At 43.0% G+C, this 20684-nt stretch overlaps 1 protein-coding gene across 4 annotated transcripts in view; it reads left to right on the top strand.

Moving 5' to 3' along the window:
- Positions 1–20684, top strand: part of Plxna4 (plexin A4) — a 460590-nt gene that overhangs the window by 21164 nt on the left and 418742 nt on the right. For 2 of the 4 annotated variants that reach the window (XR_002386688.2, XM_087204527.1), the window contains exon 1: positions 19429–20060. The exons of the other annotated variants lie outside the window; for them this stretch is intronic. Coding sequence is in view for 1 of the 2 variants with exons in the window: in XM_087204527.1 (XP_087060653.1) it covers positions 19985–20060 (76 nt within the window). In the remaining variant the exon portion in view is untranslated. Of the gene's footprint in view, positions 1–19428; positions 20061–20684 lie in introns of those variants that run through there. 4 annotated transcript variants of the gene reach the window in all.

Raw genomic sequence — 20684 nt, forward strand, 5'->3', positions numbered from 1 at the left:
ACTTGAGGAGAGGAGTCTTTGGCCCTTTCTTCTGCTTTCATTTCTGTAGATCCTGTCAGGAGCTCTCTTCCTGAGTGGATGGCTATCACCCCTTGGCTTTACTGATGGGCCTGGATAGGTCTGGGAAGTTGGAGATGTTCAGGCTGTGCTATGAGCCTCCTGGGACAACATTAGCAGTAATGTGGAAAATAGCTCAAGGGCTGCTGAGAGGTGACTCTTTCCTCACCCAAGTCTCACACTTTCTTTAATGTTTGTCCTCACTGTCAGCCAGGAAATCTGATCTTAGGTTGATCAGGTCACAGGCCACACCTGGTGCTGGTAGGAATAGACCTGGGGATACAGACACTGTTGTGGCTTCTAGATCATCCACATATGGTTGTGGGTACCAGAGAGAGAGACAGTAGGAGTAGCAGGCTTTCTGCCTGCCAGATCCACCAGGGAGTGGCATTAGGAGGAACCTTGTTTTCATGACATAGGGTGTCATAGCACCTCTGAATCTTTGGCCAAGCAGCCATCTAGGGCTAAGGGGCCAATCCTGTCTCCTGGTAGGACCATGAGAAGGCTTGTCATGGGCAGTGCTGGGCCCAAGGCAAGATTTCTTCTTGGAGTCCTTTCATCCTACACAACCTCTTCCTTTGCTAGTATCACTTAGCTGGCTTTGGAGGAGGGGCCCAGGCACCTTCTTCAGTTCGTACAGAAAGGTGGCCCTTCTGATATTCCTCTCCAGGGAAATGAAAACTCAGGTTCTTTCAGGGATTTGCAGCCCAAAGAGGTGTGTCTCCAGATGGAGGAAATGGAGCCTGATACTCACCTGAGCTTTAGCAGCAGGAGTGCAGGTAATCAGATCTCCACTTCAGCTGGAAACCTCATACTTGCAAAAGAATTTCCTCTTCTCACCTTCTAAGGCTTTCTTGCTCTGAGATGTGTGACAGGAAATTGGAAGCTGATGAGGAAACAGTGCACACCCCCACCCCCACGCCCCTCCCCCGCCACCCTTAAGGCTGCCTCTACAGGCCCAGGCTCTTGACCTTGCAGCACCCAGCATCTTGGAGTAAAGATTCTTCCAGTTAGTTCTTGTGAGTCAGGATTTTCCAAGGGAAGTAAGACTAACAGAGAGCCACAGACAAATGTCTCCCACTGAGAGCGAGTGTTTGCTGAGAACTAAATCAGCTCTTCCAAGCTGGTTCTTTTTCAGTATTTTAAATAAAGGTCTAGGAATTTGGTCTCCACACAGAAGTTCTGGGCAACTCTGCCAGCTGTGATTTTGGACACTATCTCAGAATGACTTTTCCAGCCCCAATTAACATCCTCCCTGCTAGTCACATTAACTCTCACCAGGAGTTTTCCTGTCAAAGGGAGGAGGTGGGGCAAGCACTTAGCTTTCCACAACTGTCAACTTTGGCTGCATCTTGGCCTCTTGTGGGGCATTGATTTTACATGTCCTTCCTCAACGAACCTGCTAATAAGATTCCTTTTCCTCCTCTCCTTCCTCCCCTACCCCTTTCAACCTGGCCCCGAGACTCCCGGTCAGACCTTGATTACATGTCTCATTGATTCCATTCAGCTATTTATTAATACATTAATTAGTATGTTCATTTAAAGTAGAGTGACACTGCTTTTTAAAAATAAATGTACAGAGGTGCAGGTTAATGGAAATCTCTGTTTATTTAACATTGATATCTGGTGTGAAGAGGATTCGTTTTGGATGTTAAAGGACACTGGGGTTTTTCCGGAGTTTAAATCACTCTAGATGACAGTCACCAACACCCTTTGAAAGGTGACACCTAGAATCGTATTTCATTTTCCTTCTGTGATCACAGACACTCCACGATTCCCATAGGGAAGCTAGGAGATGGCACAATGGGTGCAAGGCTGGCAGGACATGGTCTTTTACAAACAGTTCTGATTGTATATGGGGACTCCCTGGCCCTGGGGCAGGGAACATTGAGGCACTCTGGCTATTCTGGCTCTAGGACTGTTGGGCACTTGGTAAGGAAGGGCCTGGGAATCCAGCACTGCTTTTCTGCTGTAGGCTTGTTCTGTTGTTCTTAGGTTGCTCAGTGTTAATCAGGACAGGCTAATTCTGTAAACAAAAATCACTAACTCTCAGGGCAGGGATACATTACAGTCCAATATGGGTTAATGGAGGAGAGGGTTTTGCCCTGTGAAGTCATTTAGGAATCCAGGTTTCTGCCATCCCGTGGCTTTACTATATCTAGGATATCTCAATTCCCTACTATCTCTTCTGGATCTGGTCATGGGAGGAGGAAAGAGAAAGTACAGCAGATCTCCTTAACCTTTGGATAATGCCAAGACCCTTGGTGACTACCTGAAACTGTAGATGGTACTGAACCCTAGATACAAGCACTGCAAGACCGTAATTGTCAATCTGACAACAGAGATGGTTACTAAATGGCTAACAACAGGCAGGTAGCATATACAACATGGATATACTGGGCAAAGGGATTACTCATGACCCAGGCATGATGGAGTGGGATGATGTGACATGTCATTATGCTATTCAGAGAGCATACAATTTAAAACTTAAGATTTTTTTTCCTGGAAATTCCCATTTAGCTTTTTTGGGGATATGACTGGCAGAGAGTAACTAAAACCATGGAGTACAAAACTGGATAAAGTGGAACTATGATATGTGAAGAAAGTTATAGAGCTGGCACAGGACATGGGCTAGGATGCAGACCAGGTTTTGTCTCTAAGTCCAGCCATGCTGGGACTAGATCCTGTGACTGAGCATAGGAGGCAACTGTAGCTACAGGTGAGCCTGAGGGAAGAGCAAGGCAAGAGTCTGCAGGGCACCATTAACCCGGGAGTGACCAAGTGGGCAATGCCACATACTTTCTATCAACGTAGGCTTTCTTGGGAAGTATTTTCTAAACTTGGTGCACAACAAAGAGACTGTGCAAGTCAAAAAAATTTAAAAAGATAGCAAGTAGAAGAGAAGTTTATAAGAGCTGCAAAGAGAGTAGATTTGTGTTAAAAAATCTCTGGGAAATATTTTCCCTTTGGATGGCCAGGGTACTAGGCTCCTGGGATAGAGACAAAATGGTCTTTATATATTACTGAGCAAAAAGCAGAGTGATGCATATGATATGCTGGGAGCTGCTAAGGACCATGTTATTATGAGACGGATTGGTTTGGAGAGAGAGGCTTTGAGAAGATTTAGGGCTGTCCATTGTTCGTGTCCCCAGTGTTGCAAGAGTTAGTTTTAGCAAAAGGCACTGTTGTTAAGGTAAGGGCCCCTCCTTCTACTTTCCTCCAATGACTTTGTCCTTTTACTCCCCCACCTGAATTCCTTGGCCAGCAAAAGTGTATTTTGACATCTTTTGTGTCACTCTCAGGCCATATTATCTGCATCCTGGTTCCCCAGTGATATCCTCTCTTAACGACTCTTCAGAAAGACACCCGGGAAGGTGGCTTTAACTGTGCTGGGGATCAATAAGGCTTTCACAAAGAAGGCTAATCACAGCAATCTGGCAACATCCAATAAAACAAAAAACAGTTCTTGCTCCTGGGAATATAGCTCCTGGGAAGAACAGTACTAATAGGTAAGCATGTTTATACAAAGATGTTTATAATGTCATCAATCGTTATGCAAATAAAAGGTGGAGGGAAATTAAAAAGAATGCCCAGCAGTAGGAAAATGATTGAATAAATTATGGTATATCTACTCCAAGGAATATTATGCAGCTATCCCCCAATAAAATCACAGCCACAGCGGGTAACTTGAGGGGTTTCTGTGAAGAATTACTGAGAAAACCTTTTCAATGATGTGTATGTTTGTATGAATATTTAGAATATTCAGTGCCAGTGTTCTCCCAGAGAAGGGAGATAGGAGAAAGGGGATAGTGAGAGGAGGAGGAGCCAAAATAACAATGGGTTTGACTTCTTTATGCTCTAGGACATGGGCAGCTATGGAAAGGGTATTGGTGTTGTGGTAGATGACATGGAAGGGACTGACCTTGGAATGAAGGAGTCAACCATGGGGCTGTCACTCCTGTCCAGGGAAGGGGTGATGAGGGCTTGGGTTGAGGGAGTGAATGGCAGGAAGAAAGGGTGGTTCAGAAGTGGGTCTTAATGGTAGTTAGACGAAGTGGCTGAGGGGAATGAAGGAGCCAGTCAATGGCCATACCCCAACAGAGAGCCAGGAGAAGAGGAAGACACAGAAAAACCAACATGACACATGTATTACAAGCCAAGTTTGCGGTGCCTGTGGGAGAGTAAATGGAGATATGCAGGGTGTGATTGTATGAGTGACTTGGAGGTCAGAGGGAGAGAACAACTGGGGTCCAGACTAGGGAGCTGATGAGGGGCTGAAGGCAGAGATGTGGTTGGTGCAGCCAGTGGGGTGGGTGACTGGAGGAGGAAGCCAACGTGACTACTGGGGTCATCAGCAAGCTAGGTTGATTCTTTCCTCCTTCCAGTGAGTCTCTCAGACAGAAACCTCCATGGAGGGGAGGGCCAGTGAGGTAATTGTGTATAGTAGAATGTATGTAGTGCCTCACACATACAAACTAAAGCCCTATTTTGGTAAAAACTCAAATTATGATTATTTTTGTAACCAGTTGAGCTGCACTCTGAGGTCCTTTAAGTATCCACTAATTTCCTCCTGCAGTTTAAGAAATGCCAAACCCACCATCTGCTGCTGTTTTCTCTGTAAATCCAAGTCTGGGAGAGGCACTTCCCTCACACCTCCCTGTACCAGAGACATCAGGCCACAAGTCTAAGCAACACTTCTCTGGTAAATGAAGGATAATAAAGGGAATGGGAGAGTAACACAGAGAGGAGCTTTGGTTTGGAATGTTGCTAGACCTGTCCTCAAAGGCACCTGAAGCATGGATCCTCATGACCCACTTCTCCCTGGAGGAAGGGAAGGCTCACATCATGCAGCTGCTGGTGGTGATGGGGTGCTCTGAGCTCTGGTTGGACACTCACCTCCAGCCATCATTTTCTTTCTAAGTATGTCCACTCTCTTCTGGGGGAGCCTCGTCCTTGGCCACAAATATGTAAAGCACTAATAGGGTGCCAACAGCAGAACAAAGTTGTCTGTCTTGGTCTATTTCCCTGGCTTCTGGGCTTACCTTGCCCTCCTTGTAAAGTGAGGGCTTTGTTCACTTGTTCTCTTTCTTTTTTGTCTTCTCCTTTCTTTCCTAATATGCAAACTCTAACTCATATGCCCTTCTTCAAAAAGAAGCTAAGCACTCTAAAGTCCACAAACAAACAAACAAAAAACTCCAAGGGAATATGAAAGATGCAGTAGTAACTTAATGCAAGTAGCTATTTACATACCACTGAGGACACCTCTCAGCAGTATGTAATTTACTGTACTTCACCACTTTCCAAATCACCAGAAGTGGGTAGTGGGTCAAGAAAATGGCCCTCCCAGCCTCAAAGAAATCTTTCCCTAGTGGTATTTTAGAGTGTACTTACTTTGAAGATTTTTTCCAGAGTCTTTAGTTCCAAGTTTCAAAAGGGCTAGAAGGGTCCAGATGTATCAGCGTCTCTGGGATGGGGCCCCAGGATTTTAAACTGTTCCCCAGGTGATTCTCATATGCAGCCAGGTACAAAGCCATTTCCAGTGGCTGAACTAAGCTTTTCAGTTCTGTCAAAAAAGACCTTGATAGGCATGAATACTTAACTAAGTATTTTGTATATGGGGAGATCAAATTCCACAGGATTCTGGTTTTCTTGGAGGGGTGATGACGGGGTGCATTTTACCCATGCAAATTAAGAAAGAATCAGTTGATGTTTTGTTCCCCATTTCTGGCTTTGCATAAAGTGGGGTTAGATATTTGAAATATTGGAAAGTGTAACCACTGAACTCTTGATTTGGTTTTTGGTGAGATCATGCCGCACGGATGAGAACTTGTTCTCTCAGATGGGTGGTGAAAGTAGTGAGCCAGAATCTGGCTGCCAGTCAGTAAGCCCTCCCACTGTTTTCAGTTATCTCTCTCCATATCTGAGTTTCCCTCCTGGTCTGTTCCCACCAAGTGAAACCCCTAAAATGTGTACAAAAATGATAGGACTTAAAACAATAATAACAAATAAATAAAAACCCCACTTGCACTTAAAATTGCCCTAGGCTCATCTACTTATCATAAAAATCCTTTCTTAGTCATCTTGCAATTAGAATTAAATGCTACTCTGAATTAATTTTGCATTAGGATCTAATTTGATTAAAGATGAGCACTGGGTGATTCTCAGGCTCTGCTTCCTACTATGACAACTAAGTGCAGTTCAACAACCAGGACTCTGCAACCCCTTCCCAAACCCCACAGATTTGGGATGTGGCATTCCTAGAAACTCTTTTGAGAGTGTCCAAAGTGCACCTTTGTCTCTCTCGTCCCTCTCCCTACTTGTGGTGTTGGAGTGAAGCCATCAATTCAAAGGGCTCTGTGTGCCTGGGTGTTTTCTTCGGTTTCACGTTTTGTTTGACAGCATCAGATCTATTTGGGCTTAGACTCCCCAGGGCCATGTCTGTGTCAGTGTAGGCTTTCTGTCCTAATTTGGTCATGGTGATCTTGGGCTCCATCGTTGTGGCTTTGTAAGCGAGGTGCTCTCTATTTTCTTGTCATCCACAGGGCTCATTTGCAAACTGCTGCATAAGGGTGAAGCACAGAGCATCCCAAATAGTAGAAATCTAGGCTACAAATAAACTCTTCTTGCCTCTGGAGCCTCACATTTGATTCCCCCGGTGGGTTCTAATGGCTTTCACATATGCCCTATTTCTTCGGTGCCACTTGCTTGCCTTGCTGTTGAAAGTTTGTCCTTTGGTTCTTCTGCTCTGTAAACAATGAGTTAGAATCCCTAGTACCATTCTGCCCTCACCAGGAGTCCCCAGGAGGAGCTTCGTATCCAGCTCCTAGCCTCTCCTCTTGGCTTCTGCCACCTGTTGGATCTTCAGCTATGCCTATGTACATTCAGAAGCACTCAGGCAAAAGACATTAGGGTGGGATGGAGGAGGAGCTTTGCTAAGTGGTGCACAAAATGTCACCAGCTAGAGTGGGTAGTTTTCTTGTGTAAGACTGGAAGTGAAAATAATATGAAAGTTTATTTTAGGAAAGAAACACAGCTGACTGCTCCAGGGACAGAGCAACCCCTGACAGAGCAGCCCCAGACAAAAAGCACATATCATATGGATGGGCTCATTCCCTTTGCCCAGGCATCCTGCTTCCTTATCTCAGGGGGTGCAGCAGCTTGGCCCTTTCCACTAATCTTTGTTTCTCTCCTCCCTCTTATTGCCAAAAACAGAGCTGCCTGTTTGCTTTTTACCAAGAGAATTTTAGAGTCTTGCCAATCATCACCCCCCTAAAAGAAGTAGAACCTGAAGCAAAGATGTAGATTTATAGATGTGTGGAGGTTTAAGAAAGAAATGTACTGTAGGCTAAAGGCAAAGCTCTGGAATTAGATCTCAATTACATTACAGCCCACCACTTCCTAGATTTGGCAATTACTTCAAACTTCCTGAGGCTACTCTTTCATTTGTAAAATGGGGTTGGCCGAACCTGCCTTCCTTGAGATAATCCTAAAGTACTCAGCACCAATGCTTGGCCTGGAGAAAGCATAGCTGAGCATGGCCTCACATATCTTCCTGTTTTCCTCTCTGTGAACTGGAATCAGGCAGAATATCCCTAAGGAACTAGCTTTCTGTAATTTGGTTTACTATTGCAGGAGAGGAAGTATTTAAAAAATAAATGGGTTTTTCGGGCTACGTGTAACCATTTGCCACCCTTTCAGGCTCCCTTTACTGGAACAGTGAAGCCAGACGGACCAGTTTGGTATTTGACTTGCATATTTTCATTTTGTGGATCACGTGGGTTAGAATCATAATTTCTAAGCCCTGTTTATCCAGATTGACCTGAAAAACTTTAAAAATTACAATTCCCTGGCCCCATCCCAGACTGACTGAATCAGAATCTCCAAGGACACCAGGAATAGGGACTAGGTCAGGATGGATTCTTGTTAGGGATTCAAGATGGATGTGACAGCTATCAGTTTCAGAAGCCAAAGGTAAGACCACTGTTCACGAGTGGAGAGTTTGTTTCAGTCGTTTTCATTAGTGGTGTTTCTTCTCCTCTTTGCTCTCCAGGGTATCATTAAAAATTTCTTAGTACCCAAGAGAATATTCCCATCTGCCCCCTTCTGTTCCCGAATCTAAATGAGTACCTAGTTGTAAATTAATGGTGGCCCTTATCGGTCCATTGATACTACATTCTGGAGATATTCTTACAAATAGCTGCCACCAGAAATTCTGCTTTCTTTGGACTTCTGAAGTGTGATCTGTGGATTAGGGTCTTTTCTCATTTTGTTCCTACAACCCAGCATTATAACATGTAGAACCCACTAGGACTGACCTACTGAATGGAAGATCAAAACTACCTTGAACAAACCCATGTCAGTAGGCTTCTTTCATTTCCTCCTTTTATCTTTGTAATCTTCAAACTCCCTATAATGAAGATTCTCCCCAGCTGTGGCCCTCGGAAGTGTGAAGTGAAGATGAAGAAAATGATGACATTGTGGGTGTTCCTCTCTGAGCCTTTCTTGTCTCCTCCTTTTTCTGTGTAAGTGGAAAAAAGTAACCCACTATTTAGTCCACAGGGCTTACTGGCTCCTGCTAAAGCTGGAGCTGATGCTTTATCCAATCCTAATAGGAAAACGCTACTGGAAGATTACCTTCATGTTTGTAAGAGCAACTGCAGGGAGAACAGGCTTTAGTGAAGAGTTCTTTTTTTCCTTTTTCCTTTTCTGCTTTTTAGGAATATGTTTTAGAAGTCATTACTGGTCATAATCTGGAATTATGCCAGTTTTATTCTTCCTGTAGATTCTGGAAATCAAGGAGAAGATCTAGGAGCCTCAAATCTATTCATTTCTGTGGACTGTCCAGGACATTGGCAATACAAGTGTGGAGTACAGTGAGGCACACCCCCTTATTAGTATGTAATACTCTGAGTCAGGAGGGCTGGTCCCTGGGGTTGGGAGCTTTGAGTTCCCAACAGTGGGAAAGGGTGACTGGATCACCTTGAAAGGTCTTTTAAATAGGGCCTTTCTCCTCCTGCACCCTGGGAGGAACCAGAGGGCCACAATCTAATAGCCTAGGGTTCCAATGTCTCCTCTTGACTCTGCTATCCATGCTATCCCAAGACAGAAATGAAGGAGTCTCTTTAGGCATGGCTGAGAGATACCTTAAAGTTTAGTGACTCTCAAATTAGTCCTAAACCAATGCTTTTCAAACATGACTGTTAACTAGAGATTCGTGAGCCAAATTGCATTTGTGTTTCAGCCCATAGATTATTTTACTGTGACCAATATTTACAGATCAAGAGATTTCACTTCAAATGTGATTTTTCACTTCTGTAGAAATGAAGGCCTGAGAACACTGAGCCTCTGTAACCAAATGGCAACAACTGGAGGGAATTAGAGCTGCTTCCTAGGAACAGCTGGTGATGCCACATATACCCTCTCCCAGCTTGCTTTATTCCATTGTGTTATTTGCCTAATTTGCCTGGGTCTCTGTGTTGGCTCCTAAGTTTGGGAGTCCTGGATATGCTATGAGAATTACCTAAAAATACAGTCAAGTTATAGGTTTCTGGCCTGCTGGCCTGAAGAGGCTCTGAGTCCATAAATATGATTCTGCAGCAGGAAACTGCCTTTGGGAAGCTTCGGCCTAGAGCTCAAGGCCTAATTTTTAAATAGGGAGAGTGAGTGTGTGATTTCTGCCAAGACGTCCAGGCAAATCCCCTGAGAAGACAGAGCATATTACTATCATCTGTGCAGGGTCTGGAGTCCAGGGGTCTGCCGTAGGGATAGAAGGTAAAAGAAACAACTGACTTTTAACTCTTGTACTCCTAGATCTTGTCTTGGTGATGCTACCTTCTTTGTGTTATGTTTAGGGAGAAAAACTAGACTCGTTGAGGCTTCTCAGAGAAACAGAATGGCTATCCACCCTCCACTCATTCAAAATGGAAGCCTACCTTTAGGGGCAGTGGCCTGGACAGCTGGAAAATGGTTTCCGATAGACTCAGAGTCAGTGATAGGTTATGTGAGTAGCCCAGCTTGGAACTGAAGAAAACGATAGAGGGTGGAATAAACAGATTCACTGTTTCTTTCATTGGCTGGAACTTCAGGAGAAAACCCTGAACTCCATCTGAAGTTCAGAGATGAGGTCTAGAGGGAGACTGGGAGAAAGGGAAAGAAAGAGAGAGAGAGGGATAGACAGGAAGAGGGAGGTGGAGAGGGAGAAAGGAAGAGAGGGAGAGGAAGAAAGAGAGAGAGAGAGAGAGAGAGAGAGAGAGAGAGAGAGACGGAAAAGAAGAGTGACTGACTCAGAAATTGGAGAAAGTAATAGACCACATAAGGGGACTTCTAATGTTCATCCTGTCTTTGGGTGCTCTTAATTTTGGGGTTCTGGAAGGGTCTATTTCCTCATCTCTACCTCTGGCTTGTTTCTCTGAAGTGTCTCTATTGTTTTTGATTCTGAAGATTAGCTTTGGGGATAGACAATGTGCTGTTCCTAAAGCTCTAAAGCTATAGCTAGAGGAAAGGACCTAATGTCATTTGGTGGTGCCCAGAATAGTACAGAGGGACACTGGACTTAGGTATGGCTTAGTCAGGTACATTCTTCTGGAGCACTTTGTTCATCTTGGACAATTGTGAAAGCCCATCTCCTAACTAACTAGTGATGATTAGGGTCATTAACGGTGACTGGTTATTGGTGGTGCCTTTCGTGTATCTTTACCTTAGTTCTGAATATGCCATTATTCCATCAGTCAGGAGAAATAGACTAGACCTGGAAGTGCCTGCTAACTTTGAGATAGATGGTATAACCAATCAGCCCAAACTTTTCCTACCCCAGCAACACTCTAACTTTTCTTAGCCTTTTCTACCTATTACAGCTCTTAACACCTTAATCCCAAGTTATCCTTATCCTCACCTTTCTTCCTTTTCTACAAAAAACAAGTGAAAGTCATGGAGCTCTTGTTTTCCCAGTGTTATGGAAATTCAGCTGCTGTTTTGCTTTTTTTTTCCCTTGGAATAAAGACTTTGATAGGAAAGAAATCAGAATGCAATTCTAGGGAGGATACTCCCTAGGACTGCAATGAAAACATTGGGAAAACATTGATAGCTTCACTCTTGGGTGACAGATGTTTAGGGATGATTAGAAGGTTGTGGGGATGCATGGCCTATTTTCCTCCTCCCACCCCTCGTGGCACAACAGTTCAATAATTATTTATTGAGCACCTCCTAGAAGCCAGGTGCTGAGCCAGGTGTTGGCAGCACAATTGGCAGATGTGGTTGACACGACAGGGAGCAGTTATGCTATTCCTAACATATTTGGCCCAAGCTCACTCTACTAGGGTAGGTTTTCCAATCGTCTACCTATTCTATGTTCTAACTTTCATTGGGTTAAATTAAGGCTCCTCACAGGCACTTACGGAGTGAGAGCAGAAGATAGGGTTCTTTTAGGGAATTAGTAAAACTTCCTGAGTCAGCCTGAATCCAGGGGATATTGGGAGAGGAGACACCAATCTCTTCAATTCCAGGTCTGAAGAGGAAGAGGGGTCCTGGGATAGTACAGGAAAAGAAAAGTACACTGCTTTTAGCAGGTTTTATTGATTTGGTGTAGACAATTGATTAAAAAAAGGCAAAAGCAAACAGGTCTGGTGGTGAGCTTTGCCGGATGCAACTGAATTGCTTTTCTCTCTCTTGGTAGCTCAGCTTCAGCTCATATTGATGTCAAGCTCTGTAATTTATTTATGAAATTATATAGCCCTTCCTAGAGTACCATTCTACTTTTATTTTATTTCATCTCCCAAATCCCCACAGTGAAAGCAGGAGTTATTTCCTCATAGGTAGCTGCCTTCTGACACTCATTCATATAAATGGAAGGGAGGATGGGGAAAAATATCTGTAGTACGTGGCAGACATCTAGGCCAAGAAAGGCTTAGTTATAGTTTAAAGGTTTGCATTTCCATTAAATTCAGTATCTACCTAGAAACCTGGGAAGTTAACAGTAGTGGGCATCTTTTTATCACTCAGTGGAACCAATACTGACAATCCCAGAGGTCTCCAGGGATCATCTGTCACATAGTGATAAAATGTGGCCCTCACCCTCTGGACATTTAAGTCTATTCCTGCCTGCCCTTTATTTCCCACAGCACCTCATGGATTGTGTTCAGATGCCCCAGGATCTCATTATTAACAAGGAGGTCTGGGAGCTTTCTCCTTGTCCCAAAAAGAATTGTGCTGCAAGCCAACTTCAGTTAGAGAATCGCTAATATCACAGAGCCAGGTTACCACTCTTTCTTCAAGAGGCTGTCTCACCTGTGTGACCATACTGATGCCAGGTCTGGATATGTTCTCACTTGAAGCTATCTCTCTGGGGGTTTTCTGAGTTGAAGAGTGGCCTGCAAACTGAGATCTCTTCTTGGAAGTGTTTCACAACTAAAAGGAGGGTGGGTGGGCTATCGCTCAGACCATGTGGCCTTTTCTCCTTTGTTTTTGAGCTACCTATGTCCAAAACCTCAGTGTCACCTTTGAGTCTTATTCCTCTCTCTCTCTCTCTCCATATATATATTTGGTATTGGGGATCAAACTCAGGACCTTGTGCTTGCGAGGCAGGCACTAGAACCACTGAGCTAAATCTCCGGCCCAACTCTTATTCCTCTTTAAACTCCACTGATTGGCAAGTCATATCTTTCTACTCTTTCCTCCTTGTTTCCTTTGTCTGGTTTTCTTCCCATACTGTAATCCTGTCTCCATCTTGTGGTTGGTACACTTTGTTCACACAGAAGCGCTGGAGTTCCTATCTGCCCTGTCTTCCTACTCTTGCCACTGCAACCTGGTTCAAGTGTATGCACTTCTCTCTCTCTCTCTCTCTTTCTCTCTCTCTCTCTCTCTCTCTCTCTCTCTCTCTCTCTCTCTCTCTCTCTCACCAAGGATCTAGCTGAGGACCTTGCACTTGCTAGGCAGGTGCAGTGCCGGTAAGCTACTTCCTTGGCCCTGGACTTCTCTAAAAGTTTGATGAAACCTATTAATTCTCCTTCCTGATTTGGGTTTGGGGCTATAATCAAAAGACACAATCCTGAACAATATAATCTCAAATGTTAAGATCAACATCCTTAAAGTCTAACATCCTAAAGGTCAAAATCCTGAAAATATAATTCTGGAAAAAAATTCTTTAAAAGACATTTATTCACATCTTTAAAGGGGATTTGTTTGAGAAACATATAAAAACATAGCCACACATTTTCAGGAGCTTTACACAATAAAATAGGAAATAATTTTTTGCAAGCGTAAACACTCAAGTGTACTATCAACAGTTACATGGGTATAATAGTTTTGAGCAGGAAAATCATATTCATAAAGAAATAGGTCAAAGTATATAAATGCACATCACTAAGACTGATAATTGTTTTCACCCAATTTTATAATTGTGGCCATCTGAAAGGCCATGACTGACAAGCTATGTCTTTTCAATGAGATCAGCCAAAAGCCATGATGTGTCATCCCTGTCAATGAAGTTACTTAAAGAGCTGAAGTCTCAAACTTTATATTTAGAAAAGGTAGGTGTAGAAAAAGGACACCTCTTCATTTATTCATGAAGTTTCAACATTTTTATGTGCACATACAACACTTATACGCAAAATCAATGGTGTTATAATGAACTTGCACAGAGTCAAATTTGCAAACAGTACATGAGAACTCTCTAAAAGACATTAAACCATTAAATCATGAAGATAAAATATGTAGTACAGTGAATTGTAACAAATAATACTGACAATTTAAAATAGCAGGGAAGGGCTGGGGTTGTAGCTCAGTGGTAGAGCACTTGCCTAGCACTGAAAAAAAAAAGAGAGTAGTATTTTAAAATACTGGGGAGAAAAATGAAAAAGAGAAATCAACATAAAAGGTATATTCCAGGGATAGATTATGGGCAATTGCATGGAGATAGTCCATGTGAGCTGGCTGAATTTCATTATCATTATCTATATTTTGAAGGCTTGCATCTCTATCAATATCTGCTGCTTTTTCTCCTAGGGCAGGGCTCTCACATTCATTTTCTATATGGCAGATCTTCCTCACTCTGCTCAGTCTCACACACTATCCTCTCTGGAAACACCCTCACACACACCCAAAAAATGCTTTGCCAGGCTCTAAACATCCTAGACGTTCTTCACACAACTAGAAGTGTACTAATCCTTTTCCTAGAATTTGGCCTTTCGTCCCTCTTATGCAGCTGCCTAACCATGAGAGTTGAGGTCATTGAGATGTCAGCTTTCAAGATTTCAACATTCAAGATTTTCATTTCTAAGGACTGTGATTTTTAATCACTTCTTGGCCTTTTGGCTAAGATCAAGGGAGGACTGTGATTTTTAGGATTTGAGACATTAGACATTTTGATCTTTTGTAACTTCAGTGTTTGGGATTGTGTTGTGGGATGTTGATTGACGGAACTGGATTTGTTCTCATTCCATTCCTCTGTTTGGCTCCAAGTTCCCTATTCATTTCTTCAGATGTGGCTCTCAGGTTATCTCTCAGGGTAAGAATCAGTAATCCTCAATGACTCACCATAATGTAATGAGTGTCTTTCCTCTGTAGTTCAGCATTCAAGTTTATCCATGTTTTAGAATCAGCTGATATTTTTCCTTAGTTTTTTTACAACCTTAGTAACGTAAGTGCAGTGTTCCATTCAAATCACGTACTGGTTGGGAAACTTGGTTCTGGTCGTGGCAGACCGAGAGCATTCAGACTGACAAAACTTCAGAAAGTGAGAAAAATATTTTTAATAGTGTGCTTGAAGACATGTAAAAGTTGGCAAGGTGGTGAAAATGTATGGGGCCATATTTTGGAAGAAGATGGAAATTAAGAAGTAAAAGACTTGTAGTTTCTAAAGAGGCAGCTGAGGGTCTGGGCCTTGCATCTCGGCATCAGGAGGTTAGGGAGCAAAATTGGAGGGTAGGATCTGTCAAGCATGGGGAACATTTTGGCTCAGGACTATAAGTAACCCTCAGGTCCTGAGGTGTAGCTTTGAATCATTTGAGTAGCTGAGAAAAATGTCAGTTCTCAAAATGAGATTAACATTACACTCTCCTGCAAGTCAATTACCTGGCAGAAGATAATGGAGGAAGATACATTATCCTAGTAAAGATAATGGAGGAAGATACATTATCCTAGTTTTCAAATTATTTTTACAAACAAATCTTTGAATACAATGTCCAATATACAATCAAAGATTAATTGGTACAGAAGGAAATCAGTTCACAGGAATGAGAACAAGAAGAAGAGATTGACTTGTAGCTTTATCAAGACACTGCAGTTATGAGGAATTGACTTTAACATAGACATGCTTACTATTTTCAAGTGGAAATAAAACCAGATTACAAATTTTGGCAGCAAGCTAGAAACTATAAAACTGATGCAGTAGATTTGAAACAAGAGCCAAAATAATTCTAAAACTAAAAATACACAGCAACTGAAATTAAGAATTCAGTGTATGGGTTATAAAAAAATTAGACACAGCTAGAGAGATATAATAATGAAGTGGAGGACAGGGAGAAAGAAATAATCCAAAATGAAGGCCAATAAATATAGAATAGAGGGTAAGAGGCATAGAAGATACAATAAGAATGTATTAACTAATTGGATTTCCTCAATGAAAGAGAATAGGAAAAATATTATTTGAAGAGGTAATGCCTACAAAGTTTATAAAATTGAGAGAAGTGTCAATATGCAGATTAAAGAAAGCCTACAAACTCCAAGGAGGATAATTAAAAAGACATCTATATCTAGACAGTCATAATATTAACTGAAAATTAAAGACACATTTTTCTATTTATCTCCCAAGCAAGTCCTCAATTTTCTTGCAATTGTACCTTGACATATACTATTCCTCCACCCTTTCATTTTCTTCTGTCTAAATGTTGCTCATTACTTACCAACATTTATCTGCTAATCCTCCTGTTTTTACCTCCAACTAAATTTGTAACTAAAATGATCAATAATAACTTGATGTCAACACTATTAACCCTGCTCCCTGGCCACTGCTGTCCTTCTCAAGTTTGTATTTACTTCCAGGCATTGTCCTTGGTACCAGCCATACATTATCTTATCTAGTCCTCACAACACAGCAGAGGACTTTACACAAGGAAAAACAGGGACCACTCAGCTCTGTCATGAACTTATATTGCCCTTTTACCTATCTTGGACCACTTATAACCTTTCTCCTTGAACTATTGTAATTTGCATGCAAAGGTATATTATCTGGGGGAAGTGCCTGACACTTAGCTTGGTTGGTGCCTAGTAGGTGCTCTTTCATTTGTTGAGTGGCTCTTGTTTGTAGCCTGCCCCCAAAGATGCTTGAAAGGCCTGCGCATCTGTTAAAAGTCTGAGCAAATGATCCAGTGGAAACTGTGCACACACCTTATCATCTCTCCCTGCCTTAGCAGCTCCCGTTCACACGTTAAATTGAAAGCTGTGACCGATGCTCTATTTAAAGTGTCCTCGAAAATGGTACTCAAGTGTGTAACACAGCTATTTCCCTGACGTGGGCAAGATATTTATGGAGAGGTTGTTTTTCCTTTGGATAGGGGGCTTGATAACCAGAAGCCATTATATGACACCTGTGTGGATGTCAAAAGGAAAACAACAAAAAGTCCACTAGTCCCCCTATCTCTATCAAGACAAAATCGCCCTGGTTATTTTCTCTATCAAGCCGTGTCTTTTCCATGATCATCCAAAGATCACAAAATATGACCTGAGGCCAGTAAAGTTGAAGCAGGAATTGTCCAGACCAGAAAGAATAATTGCAATTTTTCCATTAGCATTCCAGTACTGGCTCTCTCTGGGTTTGTTCACCATCTCAGCTTGACAGCTTAATGGTTTGCAGGACAAGGAACATTTTAGCACAGTTGGTTGCTACTTTGTGGGGAGGGAGAAAACTGGTGAAAGCATTAGGTAGAAGTTTCTAGAGGAAGGGACTCTGGATGGCAAAAGATGTGTTAAGTTTGGAGAAATGGTCGACTTCACCAAGGCCATAGACCATCATTGCCCCAGGAAACGCAGCTATTTGTGCATATTTTGTGTGCTATTACAACTCCCCAATCTCTTGCTCTTTGCCTGGGCACTTTTTATCAGGGCATCCTTTGAAATAACTCGTTATTGATTCAACTGATTAATTTCACTCTTTGTGTTGTTGATAGTTGGCACATTTTACTTTCTGAACAGCACCAACATCTGGCTCTCTTTCTTGTCTTCCTCTTCCTGATTAACAAACAATAAACAGCACAGAGCTTTTAAGACAGCCCCACACCACAGCTTCTACTCTCTTGACCCAGCATCCATTTTCTGTATTATGAGGTGTGGGGAATCTGGGTAATCCTAATAGCACAGTATTAGAAAGTGTTTATGTGTTCAAGGAAGTACATATTTAATCCAGGTTTGGTAGGGGATGGTTGAATTTCCATTTAAGCAATTGCTTGTTAAAGTGAGACAGCATGTCTAGAATGGGAGCTGGTCCTTACAACATCTAAAGTGGCAGTTTTGTGGATTCCAGAAGGAAACAAGTGCCTTAAAATCTCCAGTCTCTCTAGCATTATTGTGATTTGTTTGATGTACTCTTTAGGCAGCCTCTGGCACGGTACTCTGCTCTGTATAACTTAGAAGCTCTGGGTGGTCAGTGATTGTCAGTGGATGTGCCAATGACATTTTGGGTATGATAGTTCTTCATTATTGAGAACCAGTTTGCACAATGCAGGAGGAGCATCCCTAGTCCTAAAAGCCAGGAGCACTTTGTCAACCATAGAAGCCTCCATATATTTCCCTTAGGGAGGGGAAATTACCCCTGACTGAGGACTTCTGCAAGTCTAAGAGGAAGAAGACTGTGGCTGACACCTTGCTTCTTCCCAGGGAGATGGGCTAAGGTATCTTTGACAGCTCAGTGACCTTGAACAATTCACCCCTGAAACTTCCTGATCCTTCACTGAAGTCTTTGATGTTTGGATAGCAGTAGTAGTAGTGTCCATCTCTTAGGTTTGTTAGGAAGCCTAATGGTAGCAAATATTTATGACTGCTCAGAATTTGCTAAGCATGTTATATACAGAATTTCACCCAATCTTTGTAACCAACTACTCAATAAAGTAGGTCCCATTATTATTTCCATTTTACAGAGGACAAAACTTCTCAATCCCACATTAAGATGCAAAAGACTGAAGTATCATACTCAAGGTTATGTAGCTAGCCGGACTATAACTGAGGTCAGTGATTTCTCAAACATTAGCATGCTTTAGGATCTCTTGGAGGCTTCTAAGAGTCACGACCAGTGAAGCCTTCTCCGTACTACCTGGGTTAGCAGAACTAGGGTGGGTCTGGGCATGTCCATTTCCAATGCGTCCCCATGTATGGCAGGTGCTGCTACTCTGGGGACCAACCCCACACTGAGAACCATTAGCTTGAGCCTTCCATTGAATTACTCCAAATAATTCACAATGTATTGTAATTCTGGGAAGGCCATTGGAGAGTACGCCCCTCACCCCATACACACACAGCATACATATAGGGAGATTTTATGTGGTTTTGTGTGGCCTTGGACAGAGTGCAGTCTTTATGGTAGGAATTCACTTGGGTTGTAGTTCACTGCCAATCTACTAAGACTCTCTTCAGCCTTGGAATGGAGAGGTAGGATCCTATAGACACTAGTGAGGCCTTTGAGCCTTATAGGGCAAGGGGACAGGCAGCACCTAGGAGTTGGGAATCACATCAGATGTGATAGAACCAGATACACCTGTACTCAGGAAATTTCTGTTGTGTTTTTCATTTTTGTGACTAGCATATTCTTACTCTCCTTTTTCAACAATGTCATCCTGGACAAAGAGGAAACAAGGAAACGGTTCTTCCTTTCCTTCTTCTTCTTCCTCCTCCTCTTCCTCTTCTATTTCTCCCCCAGCTCTTCCTCTTCTTCCCTCTCCTCCTCCTTTCATACAGAGTCTTGGCACTGAGCTGTATCACTAGCCCTTTTAAAATTTTTATTTTGAGACATAGTCTTGATAATTTGCTAAGCTGCTCAGGCTGGGCTTGAACTTGTGATTCTCCTATCTCAGACTCCCAGAGTTCTAGCATCACAGGTGTGTGCCACCAGTGCCTGGCTGGAAAGAGAATTTCTTTCCTCAATATTTGGGTCAGGCTGTTAGGAGGGGAGCAGTGTCTCTTTGTGGTCACTCATGAGGGTAGCAGCTAGAATCAAAAAGAGAGAAGCTGGAAGAGAGGTGGATATGGAGTGGCATTGCTTCCAACAGCACCTGGGCTTGCACAGTCAGCTGCCTGCCCTCAGCGGAGAGGCCTGCAGTAATAACACCAGACTACTGCTCAGAGTTACTAGTTGCTCAGTGTGTAACAGAGCTTATGCTGGTCAATTTATAACAGTTGAGCCAATAGAATCAACTAGTGGCTTGGAGGTCCAGAGCCAGAGCGGCCCTAGGTAAAGCCCAAAACCTTAATCCTTTCACATTAGTGTTTGGCACTTGCTTTGTCTGACTCAGGGAAGACCCTTTGTATGCTCTAGGGACACTGAAATTCCATTCATCTTGCCTAGAAGCAGCAGTTGTTCCTAAACCGTGTAAGGCCGGTGATACCACAGACTCCAGACTGGCTCTGCCAAGACCTTACCCATAAACTTGAGCTGGCCATAGAAAAACCTCATGGAGAATGAGTGTCTCCCCTTGTGAGCACCATGGCTCTGTTTCCTCTTTTGCTGGACTACTGTGTGAACACTCTCATGTGTCCAGGTTCCTGAGAGGAAAGGGAGTTGTGTCTTCCACCCACCCAGTAGTCTGGGCAGTTGCTCTCACAGGCAGGCAAAGGCTCCCCTGTACTACAGCATTTCCAAGCCTGATACCTGTACCTTCTTCTCCATGTGGATGACAGCACTGGGAAAGCCGAAGAAGAGGAAGAGAGAGAGGACAGCATTGGTCTGATGTCTTTCTCTGCAGGAATTGGAATGCAAGCAGTCCGATTGGAGTGGGAACAGCAAGGCCCTGCATGCTACAGAGGTAACGCTGTGTGCCCAGGGATTTTCCCCTCTGTTGGTTTGATATATGATCCCTAGCTTGGGGTCTAGGTCAGACAGGTGGGTCGCAGTGGCCCACTGCTGTGTATTTCATGAAATTGACAACAGAGCTTGTAGCTTTGAAGGAGGATTTGTGCCACATAAAGCTCTTTTCATTCATTTTCAGTTTTAGACTTCTATTCTTACTCCCATTCCTACATTCACCCTTGTCACTGTGGATGTGACATTGCCTGCCCAGAAGGCCTTTGGTCTCTACTTCTCTCTTCCACTGAGCTTTCCCCTCCCTCTTTCCTGTGCAGCACAAGCAGCTGAAGGGGTGTTGAGTAAATGCCTCCTGCCCTCTGCTGAATCTGGTGAGGTGTAAGATGGTCCTTGGTCCTGAGACATTGAAGTCCTACTTCTAAATGTATGTCCCAAGTAGGAAGTCACAGTGAAAGCCCTTAAATAGGGTCTGAACTTTTTTAAAAGAGTGCTTTGGGGGATGAAAGTGACCCTTAGGGCAATGAATGGACTCAGTCTTAAAAGGTGACTTTTCTTATTTCAGGCCAGAGATGAGCCCTAAATCTTAGTAGATTAATGGTTCCTACAAAGCTCCCATATGTTGAGT

This window comes from Heterocephalus glaber, unplaced genomic scaffold (genome assembly GCF_053883595.1).
Source record: "Heterocephalus glaber isolate CG9 unplaced genomic scaffold, H.glaber_assembly_v1.0 deba00000546, whole genome shotgun sequence".
In the NCBI taxonomy this organism is placed as follows: Eukaryota; Metazoa; Chordata; class Mammalia; order Rodentia; family Bathyergidae; genus Heterocephalus; species Heterocephalus glaber.